The sequence below is a fragment of the Oryza brachyantha genome, chromosome 7 (genome assembly GCF_000231095.2).
Source record: "Oryza brachyantha chromosome 7, ObraRS2, whole genome shotgun sequence".
NCBI classification, from domain to species: Eukaryota; Viridiplantae; Streptophyta; class Magnoliopsida; order Poales; family Poaceae; genus Oryza; species Oryza brachyantha.
In genome coordinates, this window is record NC_023169.2 from 11355262 (window position 1) to 11377481 (window position 22220).

At 41.7% G+C, this 22220-nt stretch overlaps 3 protein-coding genes across 3 annotated transcripts; 2 read left to right on the forward strand and 1 right to left on the reverse strand.

The window, feature by feature from the left end:
* Positions 1–279: 279 nt before the first annotated feature.
* On the forward strand, positions 280–5819 carry LOC102703050. Its single transcript, XM_006658521.3, has 8 exons — positions 280–1440; positions 2901–3019; positions 3273–3332; positions 3423–3962; positions 4149–4431; positions 4501–4648; positions 5248–5335; positions 5471–5819. Exons 1-8 carry the CDS (start codon positions 574–576, stop codon positions 5586–5588), a joined length of 2223 nt encoding a protein of 740 aa, XP_006658584.3. The 5' UTR covers positions 280–573; the 3' UTR covers positions 5589–5819.
* Positions 5820–6482: 663 nt separating this feature from the next.
* LOC121054993 lies at positions 6483–7658 on the reverse strand. Its single transcript, XM_040526308.1, has one exon. It carries the CDS (start codon positions 7656–7658, stop codon positions 6483–6485), a length of 1176 nt encoding a protein of 391 aa, XP_040382242.1.
* Positions 7659–17027: 9369 nt separating this feature from the next.
* LOC102718190 (GTPase activating protein 1-like) lies at positions 17028–18931 on the forward strand. Its single transcript, XM_006657668.2, has 3 exons — positions 17028–17241; positions 18031–18126; positions 18370–18931. Exons 1-3 carry the CDS (start codon positions 17101–17103, stop codon positions 18658–18660), a joined length of 528 nt encoding a protein of 175 aa, XP_006657731.1. The 5' UTR covers positions 17028–17100; the 3' UTR covers positions 18661–18931.
* The last annotated feature ends 3289 nt before the right edge of the window (positions 18932–22220 follow it).

Sequence of the window (22220 nt, forward strand, 5' to 3'; positions counted from 1 at the left end):
GAAGCGCTCGTTCCCGCGACCGCGACACGTCTCCGGGGCCGACGTAAAGACCGCCCCGTGGTTTACCAGGCGGGACGCAACGCAACGCGCGACGCGACCAACCCAACCAAACGCATTACGCATCCGCACATGGCACGGCGCGGGCGCCACCGGGAGACCGGCCCGAAACCACGTAAAAATTCGCACCACCTCGCGCGGGCGCGGCGGCGGCGGGCAACCGAGCCAACGGCACTAGCGCAGTTACGCCGCGCGTGATGCGCCTCCCACCACCACCGGCACCGCCTCCGCCTAAACATAGCTCTCGAGCCACCCAACTCCGTGCGTGTCTCTCTGTTTGTGTGTGTGTGTTCCGGCGGGGGGCGCAACGGCTCGTCGCTTCCGTTCGATTTCCCTCCATTTTAATCCTCCCTTCTTCTGTCTCCTCCGCTCCGGGATCGCGGTGAGGGGGTTGTGTCTATATTTACCGCACACGCGTCCGGGGTCGCCGCGACCACGGGGAAGGGAAGGGCAGGGAAGCGCGCGGAGGAGGCGCGGTTCCTACCTTTGGCCTTGGGTCTGGGTGGCCACACGGCCATGGCATCCTCTTCGGTGGCAGCCATGCCGCACGACTCCACGCCATGGAGGGACCCCTCCAGGCCCTCCAGGACCCGGAGGTTCTTTAACATCCTCGTCCCGCAGCCCCAGCCGCCGCGATTCGCCGATGAGGATGCTGCTGCCGCCGGCGCCGCCGCGGCGGCGGCGGCGGAGCCCACGCCGAGGCGCAGGAGGCAGATACTGGATCGGTGGGCGGCGGCTGCCGCCGCCGCCGCCGCCACGGCGTCCGCGGAGGCGCCCGCGCCGCAGGAGCAGAGGCGGCGGGCGAGGGAGGCGGAGCTGAACGCGCTGGCGTCGGCCACCCGCCCCGTGGCCGCCCGCGCCGCCGTGTTCCGGGAGCCGTCCCCGGCGCCGTCGGACGCGTCGTCGACGACGGCGGGGGCGGGGGCGGGCCCCGCGGAGCTCCCTCCCGCGGGGCCGCGTGCGTCGTCGCTGATCCAGCGGTGGCGGGAGATCGAGGCGGTGGGGCCCGCCACGCCGCGGCCCTGCGGCGACCCGGCCTCCGACTCCGACGGGGGCTCGCCCCGGGGCCGCGTCGTGTGCATCGTCAAGAAGCTCAGTGGGACGTCGTCGCTCCCCGACGACGAGCTGGACGCGGCCAGTAAGGAGGTCGCGCTTTCGCAGTCCGCGCCCCCGTCGCCGGCGCCGATGCGCGCCGCGGTGGACGCGCCCTCCACCGCCGGCATCAACTGCCCAAGACCCACGCAGCTGGTCGTCCGGACAGTTCGTGGCCGCCGGGCAATGGAGGAGCTCGTCGCCATGATGGCCCATCGCCGGAGGTGCGAGGTCGCCGCGGTCGCCGAACGCCACGTCGTGTCTCGGTTCGCGCACAAAGGCAGGATCCAGGTGAGCTCCCCATTCTCTCATGCGGTCCTCTATTCTTCTTTTTTTCTTAAAAAAACATATTTCCATAACGCACTGGATATTTCGATCAAATTACCAGTACTAATCATGGATCAAAGTACTTGTTTGTCGATTAACTAGTGGGATATTGTTCTGTTTCTTGATCGAGAAATCATTATTTTAAGACGAGCCAAGAAGTTAGAAGTGTGAGTTGTTGATTTTGACCCTCTAGTCCCCCAAGGATGGGGCCATATGGCTGTTTGGTAGATCATGTTCCCAACTGGCATTGCTGATCATTGTCATGTGCAAACCACACTGTCATGTTCCTGTTTGCAGGTTCGTTAATATGCATCAGAACGTGATAAAAATGAGTTAAATTTATGACTTGATTGTCGTAAAGTGAGATGCTAATAGCCATTTAGTTTTAGTTGTGACTGGTTCAACATGTAGCACAACATCAACGAAAGCTCTACTAAAAGACCCAAGAATATTTTGATAATTCTATTGCTATGCAGCAATGTTCAGCGCAGAAGAAATGGATGTTAAATTGGTGAGCATTTTTTCCATCCTCGAGGAGGTACCATGAGATGTTACTATTTTCTATATAAAATTTGGTATTTTCTAGTATCTAAGGTGCCAAGAGCCAAGAGGTACCAAATTTTATATAGAAAACAGTGGTACCTCTAGGTACCTACTCAAGAATAGTAAAATTGCTCTAAATTGAAAGATCGCTTCCGGTTAGATCTAGTGGACGAGATGTCACAAGTGAATAGCATCGCTCGTTTGTCTTGACGTGCAGAATCTGACGTCCTGTGGAGTTTGTGGATGCTGCAGGGTTGTGGCTAGAGACCACACGAAACATACCACATGACTACACTAGAGTGTGCACTTGTTGCACATAAATATGATTAATGACAGAGCAGTTTGTTAATTGGAAGTACAACGCAATTTTTCAACTGTTATTAATGGCATCAACTTTTAGGTTGGATTTTTATGCTACGGTACGTTCCTGCATTACTTAGAACATTTTTGGATATTCTTTACTCCAACTCCAGAGAATATTGATGGGCTTGTTTCCCAGGAAAGCTTAACTTTTTCCTGAAGAATACATTGACGGTGTGTAGAAGTATAGGCAGTATTTGGAAGCAAATAAATTTTTTCGGCGCAAATTTTGAACTTTTTTGCATATTCAGGCATATGTAGGGCATAAATTGTGTTATTATTTATTTCTGTGAACAAGATTATTTCTTCTTATGAAAGATCGATAAATAGAACAGAGATTCACCTTTGAGATGGTGCAGCTATCATTATTTTGTCTGCCAAGTGCCAACACTCATGCATGAGAGTATCTATTCTCCGGTTCATTTCATTGGACTGTATCTATGCAACACAAGTACTTTTTAAGTATGTTTCTTAATTATGTGGCTTCCACTGTTCTTGAAATATTCTTTGACTCCATGCAGTCCATGCTTCGTCTTAGGCTGTTGCGTCAAGGAGTTAAAGTTAAGGATGAAGTTTGGACTCTACCAAGACCAGTCAGGCCACGCTTTCTGAAAAGTGAGCCTGAGGCCTGTATCATAAGGTAAACAACACACACTTTGGTAACCAAACTTCATCTTGTATGGTTTGTGATAAAAACTGGTGTATATGAAAATGTAACATCCCAATGTATTCTTTTCCACTACTGTTATGTCTACGTCCTTCCTAGTCCTTTCCAGGTTGCAGTTAAGTTCAGGATGGTTGCATTGTAAAACTGAAGTGGTGGAGTAAAAAAATTCTTATCTATTGCCTTATGCAATTGTTCATTACTATTGTTGATCCATAATTAATTGCAGAAATGATAACAAGTACACGGATGTACAAGATGCTGCTAATTTCGTTCAAGAAAATAATGGGTAAACAACAAAGAATTTGATCTTTATCGTAATTGTTTTACTGTTTCTCCTTTTTTGTAGCCTATGCCTAACATAAGTTATTATTTTCAGCAAGTGCATTGCTGATGACCAACATAAGGATGCCCATGTTTTGGCTGAGAAATCTAATGATTCTGGCAACAAACAATATGATGGGCACAAGAACACCAGTGGAAATCAATATCAGGAAGGTTGTGTAAACATGGTAAAATTGTGTGCCCAGAATCAGGAATATTCTGAGGCATCAAGCTTCGTGAGGTATGATGAGCATAGTACTGTCGATGATGTCTCGCCAAGTACCATAAGCACATTGCGCGAACTTTGCACACCATCCTCAAGAGGTGATACTCTACGAGAGGAAGACAACCAAAGCCTTAATGGCTCTTGGGAAGAGAGGGCTTTATGGATAAGTAGCCTTGGTTGGCCGGCACCAGTAGATGCCATGAGTCCAGACAGTTGGAATCAAGACACAATTGAGAATCACACTCAGATTGAGTTTAATGATCGCCCCTGGATAGACTCCCCTAACTCATGGAGATCATTGTGCGTTGCCACACAAGCAGACAGCCGTGCTTTGTCTGGCAATGCTGACATTTGTAATCTTCTTGAGAGGTAAATAAACCATTTTACATATTTGCACCAGTAATTAGATGCAAATCACTTACATAATGCTATGTTTTCCTTTTTTTTATCTTTGATTCAAACTTTACTTCATATGCCAATTATATTCCATAGAAGTCTTATTTGTAAATACTAAACCATATTAAACCATGGTTTTTTTTTTTCTCTTCCTTGCAGCAAAAAGGTGTCAAAGTCTCTTGAGAGTGATTTTAGCAATAAAATGAACAACCTCTTGCTAACAATATTGCACAAACAAAGGCAACAACACATGATTGATGATTTTGAAGGATATTACAATGAGCGCTTATACTGGAGGCAGAATGATGAACCCCAGAATGTCAATCAGGAGGTCTCTGCACCATGTTCTTTAGCACCTGTCTCCCATCTTGGCATCCACCAGCAAGAAAGCTGGCAGCATTCTACATTTGAACATCAACATCACGAAAACCAAAATTTCCTTGTAAGTTTTGTGCTATTCAAGTCAGTTTGTGGAGAAGTCATATTCTGACTATATTTTACTGTGTTATAGGAAATGGAAGTCAGGGTTAGAAGTGAAATGGCACAGGTTCATCATGAAATATATGAACTAAGGAAGTTGGTGGAAAGTTGTATTGCATCCCAAGTAAAGATCCAGCACTCTATTAAAGAGGAGGTGTGCAGTGCACTTCGTGAAGCAGGTGAGTTGTGGTGAAGTTTTCTAAGTTTATCTTTCCTATCTGCTAGACTGCAACAACCAAAAATGTTGTCCTGAATATGCATGAAAAAGAAAAGAGCCTGGTTTTCATATTCCTGGCATTTTCAGAAATCAGAACCAAGGCTTCCTCTAGAAGATTGCATTGAAGACGATATGAACTGTGAGTGAGCGAGCTAAGTTGCCTTTAAAGGGCAGTCAAATGAGATCTGGAGAAAAAGAACACAGTTGGTTTTGCAGTGACTATTGGAAAGAGTTACCCTGGTCTTGAAAGCAAAACTATGCACCATCTTTTTTCATAAATCTTGGCCTCGACCAACTCTCTAAACTAATACTATATAATTGTTAGTTTGCTAGGCTTTCTATGGCACCTTTAGGCTGCTTTATAGAATTGACAGATTTTGTAATGCGGCATGCTGAGTTTTTTTTTTGGAAATAAAATACCATGTGAACTTTGATTTGTTCTTCTTCACTACTTGGTCTTTGCACCTTATTGAGATCTTAATTTTACCTCATCTGTAATCATTGATGCACACTTTTTATACTTCAACATCCACTTCTTTCTGATGCCATTATTTTCAACAGGGTTGATGCCAAGCCAACCTGACACAACAGCAAAAAGGGGAAGCTGCTGCATCTGCCATCAAACACAAGTTGACTCTCTACTTTACAGGTAATGATCTGCATGGGTAGATTATGTGCTTTGACCCACTTTAACCTAGAAAATGACATCTTATGTTCACGATTTAACGAGAAACTGCACTCGCAATCTTGCTAAGTGTGTCCCTTATCACCGTCATTCATTCAGGTGTGGACATATGTGCACCTGTTTCAACTGCGCCGATCAGCTGAAATCAAGCAGCAGGAGTTGCCCAATCTGCCAATCTCCTATTGAGGATGTTGTTCGGGCGCATATGAATTTTTGAGATGTAGGTGTTAGGGGGAAGAACAACTGCCACTCCTATATAGCTTTAGATGTGGAGTTTGTGAAGCCCTGGTTTTGAAGGAGGCTTCTTCTTAATTTACAATTCATTGACCACTAAAAGTATACGAGCTAGCGTTTCTTGAGAAATGTAAATATGTTTTGCAAGCGCGATGTGTACTGACAGAAAGGAACCAAAGAAAAATCTAATCCAAATGCTGATCTTGTTTCAGATTGTTCTTCTTCCTTCTTTTTTTATTTCAGTTTTGTATTGAACCTGATTGGAGCCTTTGAGCTCTGATAATTTGGCTTCTCTTGTTTAATTGCTGAAGGTAAAAATTCTTACATTTGGAGAGATTGGCTCCTGGAGAACAAAGTAATATGATAGCAATCCGCGAAAGGGATAGGAATGGGTTTTTTTACCATCTTTAAAAAGTAACTCAATATTTACCACATGTTTTATATTTAAAAAATAAAAGTTCATATTTACCACACGTTTTATACTTAAAAAATAAAAGTATGTATGTTAAGGTACTTTTTTAAATACGGTAAAAAAAACTAGATAGGAACTTTTGCCGTAAAAACTACTCAAGTATGTATGAGCTTGCAATTTACTGTCGAATTTATTAAACAAAACACACTAATTACTTGTTAGCACATAAATTGCTTTGAACTCTTTCAAGGGAAGAATTTGCGACTAATTAAATAAAAATGAAACGAAAGCTAGCTCTTTCAGAACGGGATTTCATCCATGGAACTATGGAAGTATTTAATCATGCATATATGACAATAATGTAAGTAAATAGATTTTTAACTGCAGCAAATACTAGTATATGTTTACTGAGATCTTCACGCGTCTGTGACGTGATCTGAGCTTCAGGTATGCTGCGGTGAAGTCCTAATGATCGCCGGCGAGGACGCCGGACGCGTACGACGGCGTCGATGTCGGCGCAGACCCTGACGTCAGCGAGAACCTCACATGGCGGGCCGAGATGCGCCCTGACCCGTCCGTCGACATCCTCCCCACTGACGGCCGCGCCGCCGCCGCCGCCGCCGCGCGGCGCACGCCCTTCCTGAGCACGCTCTTCCTTATGCCGTCGCTGTCGAACATGAACGCGGCGTGCACCGGCAGGTCTCCCTCGTCGTCGCCGTCGCATCCAAGGATGAGCTCCAGCGGCAGGTCGAAGTACGCCGACGACGAGGGCGGCTCGCCGTCGAGGGCCAGGCCGGAGAGCGAGGACGCCGAGCACGAGCCGCAGTCGAACCGCTCGAGCGACACGGCAAGCGACATGGTGCTCGGCCGCGCCGTGCCTGGGTCGGACTCCACGCAGCCGCCGCCGCTGCCGACGCTGTGGAACGTCGTCGCCGGTGAGGAACACGATGACGACGTGCGCGCCGCAGCGGGGTGTGGATGCTTGGCCGTCCTCCTGGCGCCGAGCCCTGGGAGGAAGGGGCAGCACGTGAACGGCGCCGCTTCCCCTCCGCGCTTCGCCTTTCGGCGTCGGCCGTTCTTGCCGCGCCCGTCCGCCATGGCGTAGCCTGTCGAGTCATCGGCGCTGTCGCCAGCACCGATGAGAGGCACGTCGCTGCCCCACCGCTGCGGTGCGCTCGCCTTGCGCTCCGACAGCGAAAGGATGACGTCGAACTCGTCGTCCTCCATATCCGCCTCCGGGGCGCCGGCGCAGGACCTGCTCCTCGACATCGCCGCCCTGGGAGGCGCCATGACCGCCAGCGCCTTCGACGACGCTACGCCCGTAGGCGGAGCCGCCATGACCGGCAGGTGCGCGTCCCATCTGGTGGGAGGCGCAACCACGGCGGACAGGCGCCGCGGCGACGTCGCGGCGGAGCACGGCACGCTGGAGCTGGCGCCGGCGAACAGAGCCGGCCGGTGCGGGTGCGGCACGTCGTGGCGGTAGCGGTGGTCGACGGAGACGGAAGGGATGGGCAGCGGCCCGTCGATGTTGAGCTGGGAGAACTGGCGGAGCGAGAAGGGGTCGACGGCGATCTGCCTCTCCTCGGGCTCCTCCTCCTCGCCGACATGGCTCGCTTGTTGGAACACGGTGTTTCGCGCCATGGTTGGGCAAGGGTGTCACAAATTTCGCGCGAAACTAATCAACATGTAATGAAGCGATGGAGATTTTGTTCGATCACTTGAGCTGCTAGGTTAATTAGCTGTAAGTATCAAGATGGTTGACATGCATGCACGTAGACTGAGATCTTCTCGATCATGGCCGGCGTTCGTGCTTGCCACCACTCACGTCTCTAAAACTGTCTTGTTATAGTTTCTAGATGAGGTATAGAGCTAATAAGAAGCATTTTCTTTTTTTTATTAAAAAAAGACTACATATTTTGATATGGATGAGAATTCGAAAAGGGCAAAGTTTTGCATTAATATTCATGTTCCATATAACTGAGGCCGTTGGTCTCTGTAATCTGCATGGGCTAATGGGCATTCCTTAGTTAATTCGACTGGTTAGAAAAGTTACGCCTTTTCTTTTTTTTTTTTATATTCTGAACAACCGTAGAGTTACGATGAGGCAAAGCAGCCGAAACCGTTATTAGCACACGGGTGTATGTACACCTGTATGCTATCTAAATAGTTAAAAAATATGAAAAAAATTGATAAGATATATTAATATGAGTTATATCACTTCTCAAACATACAAGTTTAAATTTAACTTTTATAAGTTGCAGCAAAAAACAAACAAAACTAAAACTAAGTATACTCATATTCATAATTGTTTTTGTTATTTTTGCTACGACTTGTAGAAGTTGAATTTAAATTTGCATGTCGGTGGAATGATATAACTCATATTAAACTATCCTGTTAAATTTTTTCATATTTTTATAACTATTTAAAGAGTACAAACAACGTGTACATACATCTCTCCCCGTGCTTAACAAAAACTGCTTTCGGCGAAGCAGCCAAAGCTAGTGTGGTTCTCCGACTGCACTGCCCTGGCTCGATGGACATCTGCGCTCACTCCCTCAGCTGTCGAGATTGCTGCAACCTGTGCCTTCATGATTGGTTTGCTGCAACCTGTGCTACTGCTCCGAACAGTGACGTATCCAAAGACTTTTATTACGGAGTTAACTTTTTTTTAATTATCACAAATATGATATGCAAATATACAATAGAATATAAAATTGATCAAAAATATATTTTTATATTAAGAAATAATATTTTTCTTCTATTTCTATTTTTTCTATATAAATATGTGTATATATATGCTTAAGGTGAGAATTTTTGTGTGGTCCGGGACCATCCACTGTGTCAGCGGTCAGCCCCTGGCTCCAAATGCATGTTATTCTGATGTTCCCTAGCTTTCTCTCCGATCGGTTGCGAGTCCACATGGACTTAGAGTATATACAAGAAAATGACTAAATTTTAACTCTCCAAATTAAAATTTAGCTATTTATTTTAGTTTTGGCAACTTAAATTCTGAGAGCATCTTTAAGCAGGGACGAAGCTAGAGCGAAATAGAAGGAGTGCCACGGGTATTTGAATTTGAATCGAAGATGGTGAAAATTCATAAACTTTAGTTAAAAATTTTTTCGAGAGAGCATCTTTAAGCAGGGACGAAGCTAGAGCGAAATAGAAGGAGTGCCACGGGTATTTGAATTTGAATCGAAGATGGTGAAAATTCATAAACTTTAGTTAAAAATTTTTTCGAGGGGGTTCCTGGGAACCCCCTTCTTATATGCAGCTTCGCCACTGTCTCTAAGAGACTCTCTGTCCGTACTCTCTAAATCCTGACAATGGGAGGATGACAAAGGGTCCCACCCACGTGGGACCCATGAATAGTAATTTTGCTAGTGGGGAATGAGTTGCTAGATTTGGCCATTGATGACTCAAAAGTTTAGTGATTCAAATGGCATGACAAGTCAAATAGTCAATCTCTTAAAGGATATTTTTTATATAAAATTGCCAAATTTAAGTACGGCAAATATGATGATCATTCTCTTGGAGATGCTCTTAAGCTATAATCCTACGTGATATGGTGCACATGTGGAATTTTTGTACGTTTATAACATTTTTTTCTCCTATCTAGTTAATTTTACTAGATGATAAGTAAAAACTGTAATTGAAAATATCAAATTTTGTAATATGTTCCATTTATGTTAACTAAAATGCAAATGAAAAATCCAATATCCAAAATTTCAAATTAATCCGCGACTATTGAAGGTTTTGTCTGTAACAGGTGCGAATATTGATTCTATACCATATCCATGCTGATTATCTTATATATTGTATCACTTTTTATGAATATGGCCATGACGTGACTCCCTCTTTGCTGTCTTTAGGGCATATCCGATCTGAGGAGCGCTATGGTGAAATTGGTGGCATTGTGTGCCGTTGTGGAACGAGACAAGTGCAAAGTTATTAGGTATCTTTATGGAGGTCATTACGGTGGTTGCGTAGGCGGGCAAAAATCGACATATTGATATCTGTAAAACCAAGTGTTGGTTTTATGTTGCGATGGAAAATTGGCAAAGGCCGTAATCTTGTGTTGATAATTGTGGAAAATTTGAATGATACTTGGAGTGTGTCAGCATACGTACGTGTGACTAACGTGAGTCAGATTGTGGCATAAGTACCTGAAACAATTATTTCGTCCATATGTGTATAGGTGACAAAAGGTCCACATTTGCCAATGAACTTCATGACAAGGTGGAATGACAAGGTAGAATAGGTGTTGACAAGGTGGAATGACAAGGTAGAATAGGTGTTGATATTTGTGTACTAGGACTACGCTTAGGAAAGAGCGAATGTCAAGGTGGAATGAATGTCATATTTATTAAAGGTCAACTTTGATCAAACGGCGAAAAATATACTAGACTTAATGAGGAGTTGAGATTCATAACGATTGGGATACTGGATGATAAGGTTGGGGTTAAGGTTACGCACGATGAACGAACAATGGCTGGGTTCGAAGTAGAAAATTGCAAAAGCTGATTAGCAATGCGGTAAACGATAAACGTAATTAGTATATGATTAATTAAGTATTGCTTATTAAAAATTTATAAAATAGATTTATTTGATCTTCTAAAATAATTTCTATATAAAAAATTTTCACACGAAATATACCATTCAGTAGTTTAAAAAGCGTGCTAACGAAAACCGAGAAAAAATTTAGCTGGCTAGGCTGAAACGAACGCAGCCAATGCTTGGAGAGGAAATGCACGACATGCTTCACAAGTTACGTGGAAGCGCCAGAAATTTGCGAAAAAAATCAAAGAAGAAAAGGGGAGCAGTACATGGTGTAGTGCATGGGGCCTGGTATGCATGTATGAGTACGTGTTGTGCATGTGTGGGCCATGGCTCGGTGCAGCCTATGCACGCACTTGGTTGGCAGGAGGCAGGCGCAGATGCATGTTGGAGTGCGCGGGCGAGGCAGACGGTGACAGAAGGCTGAAGGAAGGACGGCCCACACAGCGCCGAGGGAAGGACGGCCCAGCGCACATGCAAGGAAGGCCGGCGGAGGGCACACGGCCTACAAGCGCAAGGGCGCAGTGGGGCCGCGTGTGACCAAAAAGACTAATCGGCGCGCACGGCCTTTCTCCGCCTGAACACTTCTAAAATAGATATATTTTTTTAATATATATAAATTTATTTACGTGGAATACCTATACTAAGAGTATCGGTAATCTATATATATATATACACACGTATAGGTTATGGGGTACCGAATAGGGAATCAATCTTATATGTACCGGATTCTACTCTGTTAGGATAGATCTTAGTTTGGTTGTATTAGGACTCTATCCGTAAGTCTTATCTCCTATACTATATAAGGGGGACATAGGCACCCCTTAATACACATATCATATTCAAATTATCTATTTTCTAGTTTGAAATTTGAATTTGTTTGACAAATTTTTAGGAGGTTTCAAGGAAGGGGATCTAGAACTCGAAGTCTCATCCAAACCAACGAAATGCATTGGACATGTTTATTTGTGGTTTCAAGGAGCATGAAATTGGGATCTATCTTGCCACATAACCCTAATTACAATCGAAGAACCAAAGAGTTTTGAAAATATGAATTTTAATTAAAATATGTTTTTCCTCGAAGCAAAAACTAGAGCATTACAAATTAGTGCCAAGATTCATGCTTCGGCGACGTCTAATGAGCCTTGATCTATGGTGAGGACATGTGACTTATGTTTTGGGTTTGGGATGTGGAGAAATAAACTGTGGGAGATTGCTAGGCATAGAAGGATGGCTATATGAGACGTTGGCCTAATGGTGAGCCGCAAGGTGGTGATCTTGGCATGAAAGCTATGGGGTTGTGAATCAACTATTGGGCCAGTGTTGGTGGTAAGGACATTAGATCCTAAATAGTTAGATGATGGAACCAACGATGATATTTCCGGCGACGGAGGATCTGCTAGATATAGGGAAGAAGGTGGACATAAACACCACCATCCCTTGGAGAAGAGGAGCATGGAAAGGAAAAAAAATAAAGGGTGATAATGTAGGGATGAAGCTAAGCAGTGGTACAAGGTGGCAAGGAGTTGTTAGAGCAGGAACGAGGCGCAGTCCAAGGTTGCAAGGAGATGACAGAACGGGAGAGGCAAATATGACCGTGACAAGGAAGTGAGGGAGTAAGGAGAGAACATATAAGGCTAGGTGTGCACGAATCTCAAAAGAATATTGATGGTTCAAATTATGTGATTTAGTAGGAAAAAATATGTTGGATGGTATAGACAAATCCTAAAAGGAACGATCCCTCCTATATATTGTTTCTTATGGGATAAGGGTGTGTATGGATGATGTCCTGAGAATCTCGTCTGACGCAGGCTAGGTGTCTTTAGCAGGTATCCATTTCGTTCACCTATGATCATATCGACATACATGAGTGAGAACAGCCATACCAAGATAGTAACCAAACACATTCTAATTCTAATTCCTGCAAGTTGGACATGCAACCAGGTAGCAGCTAGGCTGGGTCAACCGTTAGACACAGTAAATAAAACGTGAAAGCACATAGTGCTGAAGCAAATTGCCTGTGCAAGCTGATTCCCAATTTATCTTTCTCGTGATTTGTTCCACAAATATCGACTGCCTGACAATAAGAACGTGTATCATGCCTTCCAGAATTTTACTCAAAAAATAAAAATGAATTGGTCTGCAAAGTTAACACTATTATTGGTCCAGCGCCATTAACTTCGTCAGAGTTGTACGCTGGACAGATCATACAATCAAAGTGCTAGCTAATGCCTGAACCAGCGGTGGGAATGGACTAAGGCCCATGGATTCTTTCACAACCGTATTTAATTTTTAAATTTTTTTAACTCAAAACTCTATACCATTTTATTTTCAACCCGTTTTAAACCCGACATTTAAATTTTAAGTGCAAAATGATTGGACTCATTACCATCACTGAACCTAATAAGAAGGTTGGAGGCACAACTTCTGTCTTTTCTCTTCTCTGATCTTGGTTTAAGAATTTATGTATGGGTAAGATGGTTTCTGAAATTTGTGCTTGCGTAAGTTCGTGCAGCATAAGCTCTCGTGCTGAGTTGATGGTTGTGTCAAATCTTTTAAAAAGGGTGTGAGTTTAGGTGGCTTGTTTGGTTGTATAGAACCATTTTGGATGCATAGGCGGGTTTTATTCCATTTAAAAAACTCGAATAAAAGCTTAACCTTGAATACTTTTAAAACCTTATCATTTCGGTTACGATAAGTATAAGCGAAACCCTTTATTAGCACTTAAAAATAATTTATGGGTAGAACCTTTGCATATGTTTTTTTATTGTTCTAAAAATAGGATAAATTACAGTGAACAAAAATACAAAATCAACTTCAAAATTAAATTTTTAAATTAAATTTTGCCTTATGCATATATGCAGTTTCTGAAAGGATGTGGGCTGTTAATGATGTTTCAAACACATATAGATTGTGTTTAGCCCATGCATCTTGTTAGGATTATATCAATATTTGAAAGCAAAGTGTGTTTTAGATAGCAACCTTGCCTCCCCATTTTTTCTTTTATGTTTATATTTATAAGCCAAAATTTAAATTTTTAACCTTAAAAATTGAGTTGATTTTAGAGTTTTTTCATCATAGTTTATTTTCCAGTCTATTTTGACTTTAGATAGCTAAGAATAAGTATATGAAAGTTTTATTTATAAATTACTTTTAGTTTACAAATATATCGTTTGACTTTACAATCATCCCTACATTAAGTGCTCTGAACTGAATCTAACGATAGTTTAGATAAAGAAAACAAGAGATACAATATGCTTCGTAGTGTTGATTTACTCTATCCGGATTTTTATTTTATGCCATTGATTTCTGGATCTAGGTATAATCATTCATATTATTTAATTATTTTGCAAATATGCAAAATTATAAGTCATGTTTAAAATGTATTTCATAATAAATCAAATAATAGTTATGTATTTTTAGTAAGACAAATAGTTAACCATAGTCTCAAAGGTATCAAAAAAAAATAGTGGAGGAGTACGTACAATCTAACCAAATGTGTATCACGCCGCAATTCATCATAGACTTTACCACTATATATAAATAAGTAGACTTTACCACTATATATAAATGGCACTTAATTAGACAATGCATCATCTGACATCGTGATTTTCAATAACTAAGGTTTAAGCATCGATAGCAGAGAGATCCACCGTGACAGCACGCAGAAGGTTATTAACTAACCATGAAACCAAACCACATACATCCATAATTAGATTGCACAAATGGATCCAGAGTAACCAGATCACATGCACTGGTACGACTTACAGAACCTCTATATCTAGAATCTACACCAATTAACAACAAATTAATACAGTACTATATAGCAGTGATCACAAATCACGATGATATACCTAGTACACATGTTTCACACACTATTTGACTTTGTGACTAAATGCACCTTAGAACTACAGTCGATCGCCTAAATCATCATCAATTTTTTTTACCATCACTTGCACAGATTAATCAGATTCAAGCTCGAATGTCAGATCAATCAGATCGGTCTAGGATAATTGATTATGAAGGAGCACGAGTTACACAAGGTAGAGAAAAAAAAGAAGCCAATGCATCTCATCTGATGGTCAACATGTGGCAGGGAAGGTGAGGTTAGCTGTCTGTAATTAATTATTTTTAGTTAGGGGCCCACATGCGAAATAAATAATAACTGGTAGAAGATTATCTTGAGTTTTTTTCAAACCATGTATGATCCAAGCAGAAAATGATACTGCTGAAATACAACATGTGCTGATGTGCCTGCAATAATTCAGGCTTGATGTATCTGACTTGTACCTGCGACAGTTCAGTGTTCAGGTTTTGTTGTCTTCTAGTAGTATCTGTTGGTGATCTCAAGCGAATACAGATGTGTAAACTGTTTGGAAATTCTCATATCTTAGTTATACATGATTTAAAAAGAAACATTATGGAGTATTAGGGATTTAGGATTACAGAATTGCTAATGTTTTTACCCAAAAGTTTAAGTTGTCAATACTTTACACAATTATACAAACTTTTTTTTTACAATAACGATATATCCATGTCTATCGAGAAACCAACGAACCAATTAAGATGTATTATCACAATTATGTCGTTGCATTTGACTCCCTAATCCCACTTATATGCTTCGAAAGAGAGATCAGCCATGTATTTATTGAGGTCCCATGTATTTTTAAATGATTATTCTATTTTGTGCTTAATTTGTGACTATGGCGACAAAGATGTCATTTATTTGTCAAGCTATCACTATTTTCTTCCTTATCTATCAGTCACTTTTTAAACACCAAACAAAAATCGGGTAACTCGTACGTACTTGTAATTTTTCTTCTTACTTTGAAACTAAGAAATTTCTACTCCAAGATTAAAAGTAGTTTGTTGTTGAGAATCACTGTAAGTTTATGATCTAAATCTTTTATCTTTCATACTTACAAGAAAGATAATAATGATGATGATTTTCTGGTCCATATATGAACTAAAATTACTACAAATTACATTCATATAGAACGCTATGATTATATGTCTTTGTCACTGCCAATCCCAATCCAACGGTAACATGCTCCGTATCTCTTTCCTCTATAGCACGCTCTCTTCGGGAGCCTAGCTACGAGATGTTTATGTGTTTCTCCAACAAAAAGTCATATCCTCGCGAGCCCACCACACATCTCCTTAATTTATTATCAAAAACCATAAAAACGAGGTTTCCATGTATTGTTTTTCATCCCCACTTCCACTTCCAAGTTTAAAATATGGTTGTCCTTGCGAGATCTAATGCATTCCACATCAAAAAAAACACAAAATTGCAATTTCTATAGCTTGTAACACACGGTGCGCTATCATTAATTCATTGTCTTCCATTCCATTGACAGAAGAACTTCCGTACCTGGTATCATCACCATCATTAGAGACAAGGTGAACCCCATGTCTAGGGATGAAAATGGTTCAGAAACGAAAATTATCGGTTTGATTTTTTTTCAGAATTTATCAGAATCAAGAACATATTCGGATTGTTTTTCTCGGAAGCGAAAACAGATACGGTAGGTGCACTATTCATCGGAAATCGGAACCGGTCAGAAACTTTTCAAAAATTTTCTTGGAATTTTCACAGGCCTATATACCATAAATCTAGAATATCAGTCTAAATAGCCCAATTCACTTCAACAAGTTAACCTTAAGTCCTTAATTAGTCAAAACATACACAAACACTTTAGTTTACAATAACTTATATGATGTGCACTTTACTTTCTAATATGATATATAAACTCTGTAATAATATGTGAGATGTGTACATTAATATATAATAAATGATAAACTATGGCCTTTATTTGGTATTGGGCCACGACAATCATTAATAAAGTGATCTATGAACTGGTTTGTAATAATAAAATGTTCTATATATGGTTATATATGATTAGTTATTAATGTTTGGAATTTTTGATCTACTATTTTAGAAAAAAATTAAAAGCTCGGTTAAGGTTTCTATGGTGCAATAAATTTCTGTTAGCGTATCTGCTCTGATTTGTATTTGATAATATTTGATTCCATTTTTACATCTGAGGTTTCTGATTTCGATTCCAAAAAATATATGCAAACAAAAACAATAGAGATGGTTTTTGGCCTATTTCCGAGCCATTTTCATCCCTACCCATGTCTCATATGGTGTTAAAAATGACAAACATATAAGGTTAATTTTGTTCGTTAAGATTAACGTGCTTTGTTAGTGGAAATATTAAACGTGTGCACAACTTTAGGACTTAAAAAACTACTCCCTCCCTCGCATATTATAATATATTTTAACTTTAAGTAGATTTATTGATCAATCGATGTATATTATAAGTTTTCCAAGTAAGTCGAGACGAGAAATTAAAGTAATTATAAGATGGAGATAGTATTTGACAGCTGGGTGACTGAGTCCAGGGGAGCACTATGCAGGCCGTGGCCTATATAAACGGCGCCGGCCGCCTGCTCCATCCATCCACCTACTCTACTCTACTCGTCCTCTTCCTCTCGACTGCCCCACGAATCGCAGCTTCACATGGCGGCGGCGGCGGCGGCGCACAAGGAGGAGGTGATCGGGAAGCTCAACGTCCGCGTCATGCGGGCCTCCAACCTCGTCATCGCCGACCCGCTCACCAAGACCAGCGACCCCTACGTCGTCCTCTCCTACGGCTCCCAGGTTTGTCGCTTGTACCTGTACCCCCGTCTGCCCTCCTAATCCCCTCCCTGCCGCCTGTAGTTTGTTTTTTCTCTGTTTCTCCTCGCCGTCGGGATGCCATCTCGTTGTGCTCGCCATTCTGGCGATGGGGGACCGGGGGGGGGGGGGGGGGGGGGACGTTTGAGCAAGACACCGACATGCTAGCGAATTTTCAGGGACGGATATATGTTTTTTTTTTCTCCCCGCTTAATTCCATAGGGTATATTTTTGTCTATGTTCATGGTGATGGATATGGTAGGCATTACTTGCGAACACGTTGGTAAGGATTCTGAATTAATCGATTTGAGTTGTCCCTCGCACATCATCAGTCCCAGCCTGTTTGTGGACCTACGAAAACCGGCTAATTGGTGATTCTATATTGAAAGATCACAGATTGGTAGTTATTCTTTGACGAAAACTTGAAATGAACTTAACAAAATTGGACGGAATAATCCTTTGGCTGTCCCGGCAAGAAGAATCTCTTGAACTGAAGAGCAGATTAATAAGCCCTGTCACGACAAATCTTGTTAACTAAAGGGCTGCGTAACTTCACAGAACATCACTCCAGATGAATAGTTACTGCAGATGGTAATGTTGAGTATGATGACAAGATTTTTAGTTTAGTATTTTGCATAGTTGTAAACTTCTCAAACTGTAGTTTTTGCAGAAGCTTCCATGTTATATTCTGCGGATGCTCATCATTTTTTTAATCCTATTCCGGATCTTATTGATTCTTTTATAACTGAATTGTTGTTTTTACTGATGGTATAGAAAGTGAAGACCAGCGTCCAGAAGAAGAATATGAATCCTGTCTGGAATGAAGTGCTGCAGCTCTCAGTCACAAATCCTACCAAGCCAGTAAAACTTGTAAGAATGCTAACTGAATTCCAGTTTGACAGGCTAGTTTCTTTGCTGTTAGAGAGCCCAGTGCGTGGCGCCTAGCTAGTAGCTGGCTTTTGTTTGTCTCTTTAAAACTACCCTCCTAATAGAATCGACTGTACCCATCATACTTCCGTGGACGATTCATACCAATATAATTGAGCATTTGTTTTCCACCCATCCAAGTACGAGGAAAACGCCTCTGATTTCTGAACTGCCAAAAATATGCAGGAAGTTTTTGATGAGGACAAATTCACAAGGGATGACAGCATGGGCGTAGCTGAGTTCAATGTAACTGACATCTACGATGCTGCTAAGCTGGATCTGAATCATGTAACTGACAGGGCCATGATCAAGACAATCTACCCAGTTGGGGTGAACTACCTTGGCGCCGAGAGCCACGTTTCATGGAGGGATGGCAAGGTAGTCCAGGACATCATTTTGGAGCTGGCGAAGGTTGAAAGTGGCGTGATCGTGCTGCAGCTGGAGTGGGTTCACGTCGTCCCAGGTGTTACCCTGTAAGCAGTATCTGATGGTTGTGGATGGAGCTGCGGGTGCAGTTGGTCTCTGAACGTCACATTGTAGACTATGCGTGGATGTTGTTTACTGATTACAGTGTACTCCTGATATGTGTGCTGTTGATTTGAAGTTTCTGTTGTTATCTTTGTACCCGTTGTGAAGTATCTGTGCTAGTGTTTCGTAATAAGAATCACCCTGCTGTGGTCACCAGGAGTCAGGTGTAAATGAAGAATTCAGCTTAAATTACAAGGCATTGGGTGGTTATTATGTTGCAGATTTGTCTAGCTTGTTCCAGTACTGCACTATTGTGCTTTTGATGGTTACTATCGGATTGAAGATGCTGCACGAGAGCTGTATTCAGTATTGCCAGTGAAGTTTAACCTTTCTGGCAGACAGGTCGTCTGCGTATGCTAATTTAACTTTTATAAACTTAAAGCATAATTTATTTGATTTTTTTCGAGCAACTTATTTGCAAAAAAACTTGTGTGTAAAATACACCGCGTGACTGTTTGAAAAAAAAAGTATTTCCTAGAGAAGTAGAAGAGAACGGACGACATCTTAGTCCTTACTCCCTATGTCTCGAAACAAAGAAAAGGAAAAAGTAGTACTACCTCAATCCCTAAATATTTAACGTCGTTGATTTTTTTTTATAAATATTCGACTACTCGTCTTATTTAAAATTTTTATCAAGATGTAAAACTATATATATACATAAAAATATATTTAACAATAAATAAAATAATGATATAAAAATAATTAATAGTTATGTAATTTTTTGAATAAGACGAATAGTCAAACGCGTATAAAAAAATCAATGGTGTCAAATGTTTAGGGAAGAAGGGAGTATTAGATTAGGCATTCTAATACCACAAAACTAGACAGACCCAAGGTACCAGCCGGAGAGTTCGCTGCTAGCTTGGTGGCTCCAAGGTACAATCGCCCCGACAAAGGAAATTTCAAAGGCTCTAAAGATGCTGTACATTTTGGTAGCATGGGAACTGTGGCGCGAACGCAATAGGCGGGTTTTCAAAAAAGAAGAAATGGATAGCACACGCCTACTGAACAAAATCAAGGATGAATTGAAGAGATAGGTGTTTTGTGGTGCGTCCCAATCTAGCGAGAATAGTAACATAACTTCTGAAGGTCATGTAAGGACCGCGTAGTCACAACTCACAATCAGTTGCAGCTGCTTGTTCAGCCTTCTTTTCCTTTCTCTGGGCATTTCTGCCCCAGTCTGTAAATATACTCTACCTTCTTTAATATAGCACCAGGCAAACTGGCTTATTTCAAAAAAAAAAAAAAAGAGACACCTCCTAGTAACATCGGATATGCTGTCCTGCTGGGATACGTTTCAGGCGATACTCTGTTCGTATTTTAATAGATAATATTGTTAACTTTTTTTATATATTTGATCATTCGTCTTATTAAAAATTTATGTAAATATATAAAAATATAAGTTATAATTAAAATATAGTTAGTAATAAATCTAATCACAATAAAAATAAATAATAATTACACAAGTTTTTTAAATACAACGAATGGTTAACCGTGTGACAAAAAGTCAACGATATTATCACAGAGGGAATAGTTGTTATTATAGAAGGGATGATTGTAAAGCCAAACGATATATTTACAAATAAAAAATAATTTATGAATAAAACTTTTATATACATGGTCTTGCTCGAGAAGTGTGCCCATACAAAGCCAAATTTTATAGAGAAAAAACAAAGAACAGGGCTTTGATAGATTAGCTGAGTAAACATTTAAACTCTACTGTGAGCGCAATTTGTTATTCGGCTTAGAAAGCCCATGATGCTTGTTCTCCGCAACACTGTTGCTGGCGAAAAGCCCATCTTGTTAATGGCGGTGGCCTGACCAGGTTCCCCTTACCGTTATCGCCGCGAAAATCACGGTATCGCGCTCTCGCGGATCCCACAAGGTAACCATAAAAACCGCAACGAATTTGAAAAAAAAAATTGAATTCAAAACCGCACGGTAAACGCGGTTACCGCGCAGTTTCGCGCGGTAACCGCGGTAAGTACGTGTTGAAATAACGTATGAGAACGGCGGAAACTGGGGTTTCCTGCACGGTTTTTCAGCCAAAACCGTGGTTACCGCGAGAAAACCACGGTTACCGTGAGAAAACCGTGGGTATGATGTCAAATGCAAAAAAAACATTGAAAAATCTTGAAAAATACATGAAAAATAGGAAAATATTTTGTGACTATATTTGTGAGCTGTGACATAGGAAAAATAGGAAAATAGAACATGTTTTAGAGAAAACGAGAAAATTTCATATGACCTTTTCTAAATTCTTGATATTGCAATATACAAACACACACCGTCATATAACTCATATTACCCTTTACCAAATAATTCACACCAATAACAAGTAATAACTTTATTTTGATTGCTGCGTCACAACTATAACTACTACCAATTATTACTAACGTGCACGTGCACGTATAATTTTTCTTCATACATATTTTCCATATATCCATCATTGTATATTTGTATTTCAACATTATGTACTCTAGTGTCTAGTGTAAATTAATAATGACTTAACAACAATTTGTTTCTTAAAATTCTCGTTTATGATTTTTAATTACGCCGAAAATACATTTTTTTCATGAATTTCTTTGACAAAACTACATTATATATCAACATATACAACATATATTTTTTTATTAAATTTCCTCAAATTTTTTAAATTCTCCTCAAATTTAAACTTAGTTACCGTGGCTTACCGAAACCGTGCCTCCGCGGAGGGCACGGTTACTGCGGTAACCGCTGCAGTACTCGCGGTTTCGGAAACCCTGGGCCTGACTGCTTGTTGTTCGATAGTATCCATGACTCTAGCGAAGGATCCAACGTAGTGAATCCTCCTTGTTGTCGCCGTCGTTGTTGTTACCGCTGCTGCCGCAGCCATCGTAGTCGTTGCCAACACAGCAGATGCTATCGACCGACGTCGCTACCACCATTGTCGTGAGCTTGTAATTAAGGTCACCGCGGTCGTCGACCTCGCGTTGGCGTGACACAGGCCACCTCGACGACATCGTCAACAACGCCGGCGTCGTGGGCTCCATGGTGCAGTGCCGTCTCAGCTTGCTTAACCTCGCCGACTTCGATGCGGTCATGGCGATCAACATGCACGGCGTCTTCATCGGGGTCAAGCATGTCGCGCGCGTCATGGTGCCCCGCCACAGAATCACCAACATCATTGGCGTGCTCGGCAGCATCACCCTCGCACCCGTATAGCGTCTCCAAATCCGCCTTGGTCGACATGGTGAGCATCGTCGCCGCAGTCGTTGTCGTATCCCGTCGTCTACGGTATATCGTTGTATAGTATTTCTCTTAATAAAATTGAGCGAAAATTAGGAATAACCTTAATTAAATTATCAGCACCATCCACTTCGCAGTGGGGAGCGACATTAGTGCTCCCTCTACCTCAAATAATTTCATTTATCACTCATCCTAAGCATACCAATAAAAAAATACACTTCATTTTATCAAATCTCAATACAGTTGTCTCCTACTTTACCCATTTCAGTGTATTGATTTTT

Bases quoted from the DNA above. Each gene is read 5' to 3' on its own strand.
- LOC102703050 (XM_006658521.3), top strand. From the start codon at position 574: ATGGCATCCTCTTCGGTGGCAGCCATGCCGCACGACTCCACGCCATGG. The intron at 1,441-2,900 runs GTGAGCTCCCCA...GACTCCATGCAG, and splicing joins CGCACAAAGGCAGGATCCAG to TCCATGCTTCGTCTTAGGCT. The intron at 5,336-5,470 runs GTAATGATCTGC...TCATTCATTCAG, and splicing joins GTTGACTCTCTACTTTACAG to GTGTGGACATATGTGCACCT.
- LOC121054993 (XM_040526308.1), bottom strand. From the start codon at position 7,658: ATGGCGCGAAACACCGTGTTCCAACAAGCGAGCCATGTCGGCGAGGAG.
- LOC102718190 (XM_006657668.2), top strand. From the start codon at position 17,101: ATGGCGGCGGCGGCGGCGGCGCACAAGGAGGAGGTGATCGGGAAGCTC. The intron at 17,242-18,030 runs GTTTGTCGCTTG...CTGATGGTATAG, and splicing joins TCCTCTCCTACGGCTCCCAG to AAAGTGAAGACCAGCGTCCA. The intron at 18,127-18,369 runs GTAAGAATGCTA...AAAAATATGCAG, and splicing joins CTACCAAGCCAGTAAAACTT to GAAGTTTTTGATGAGGACAA.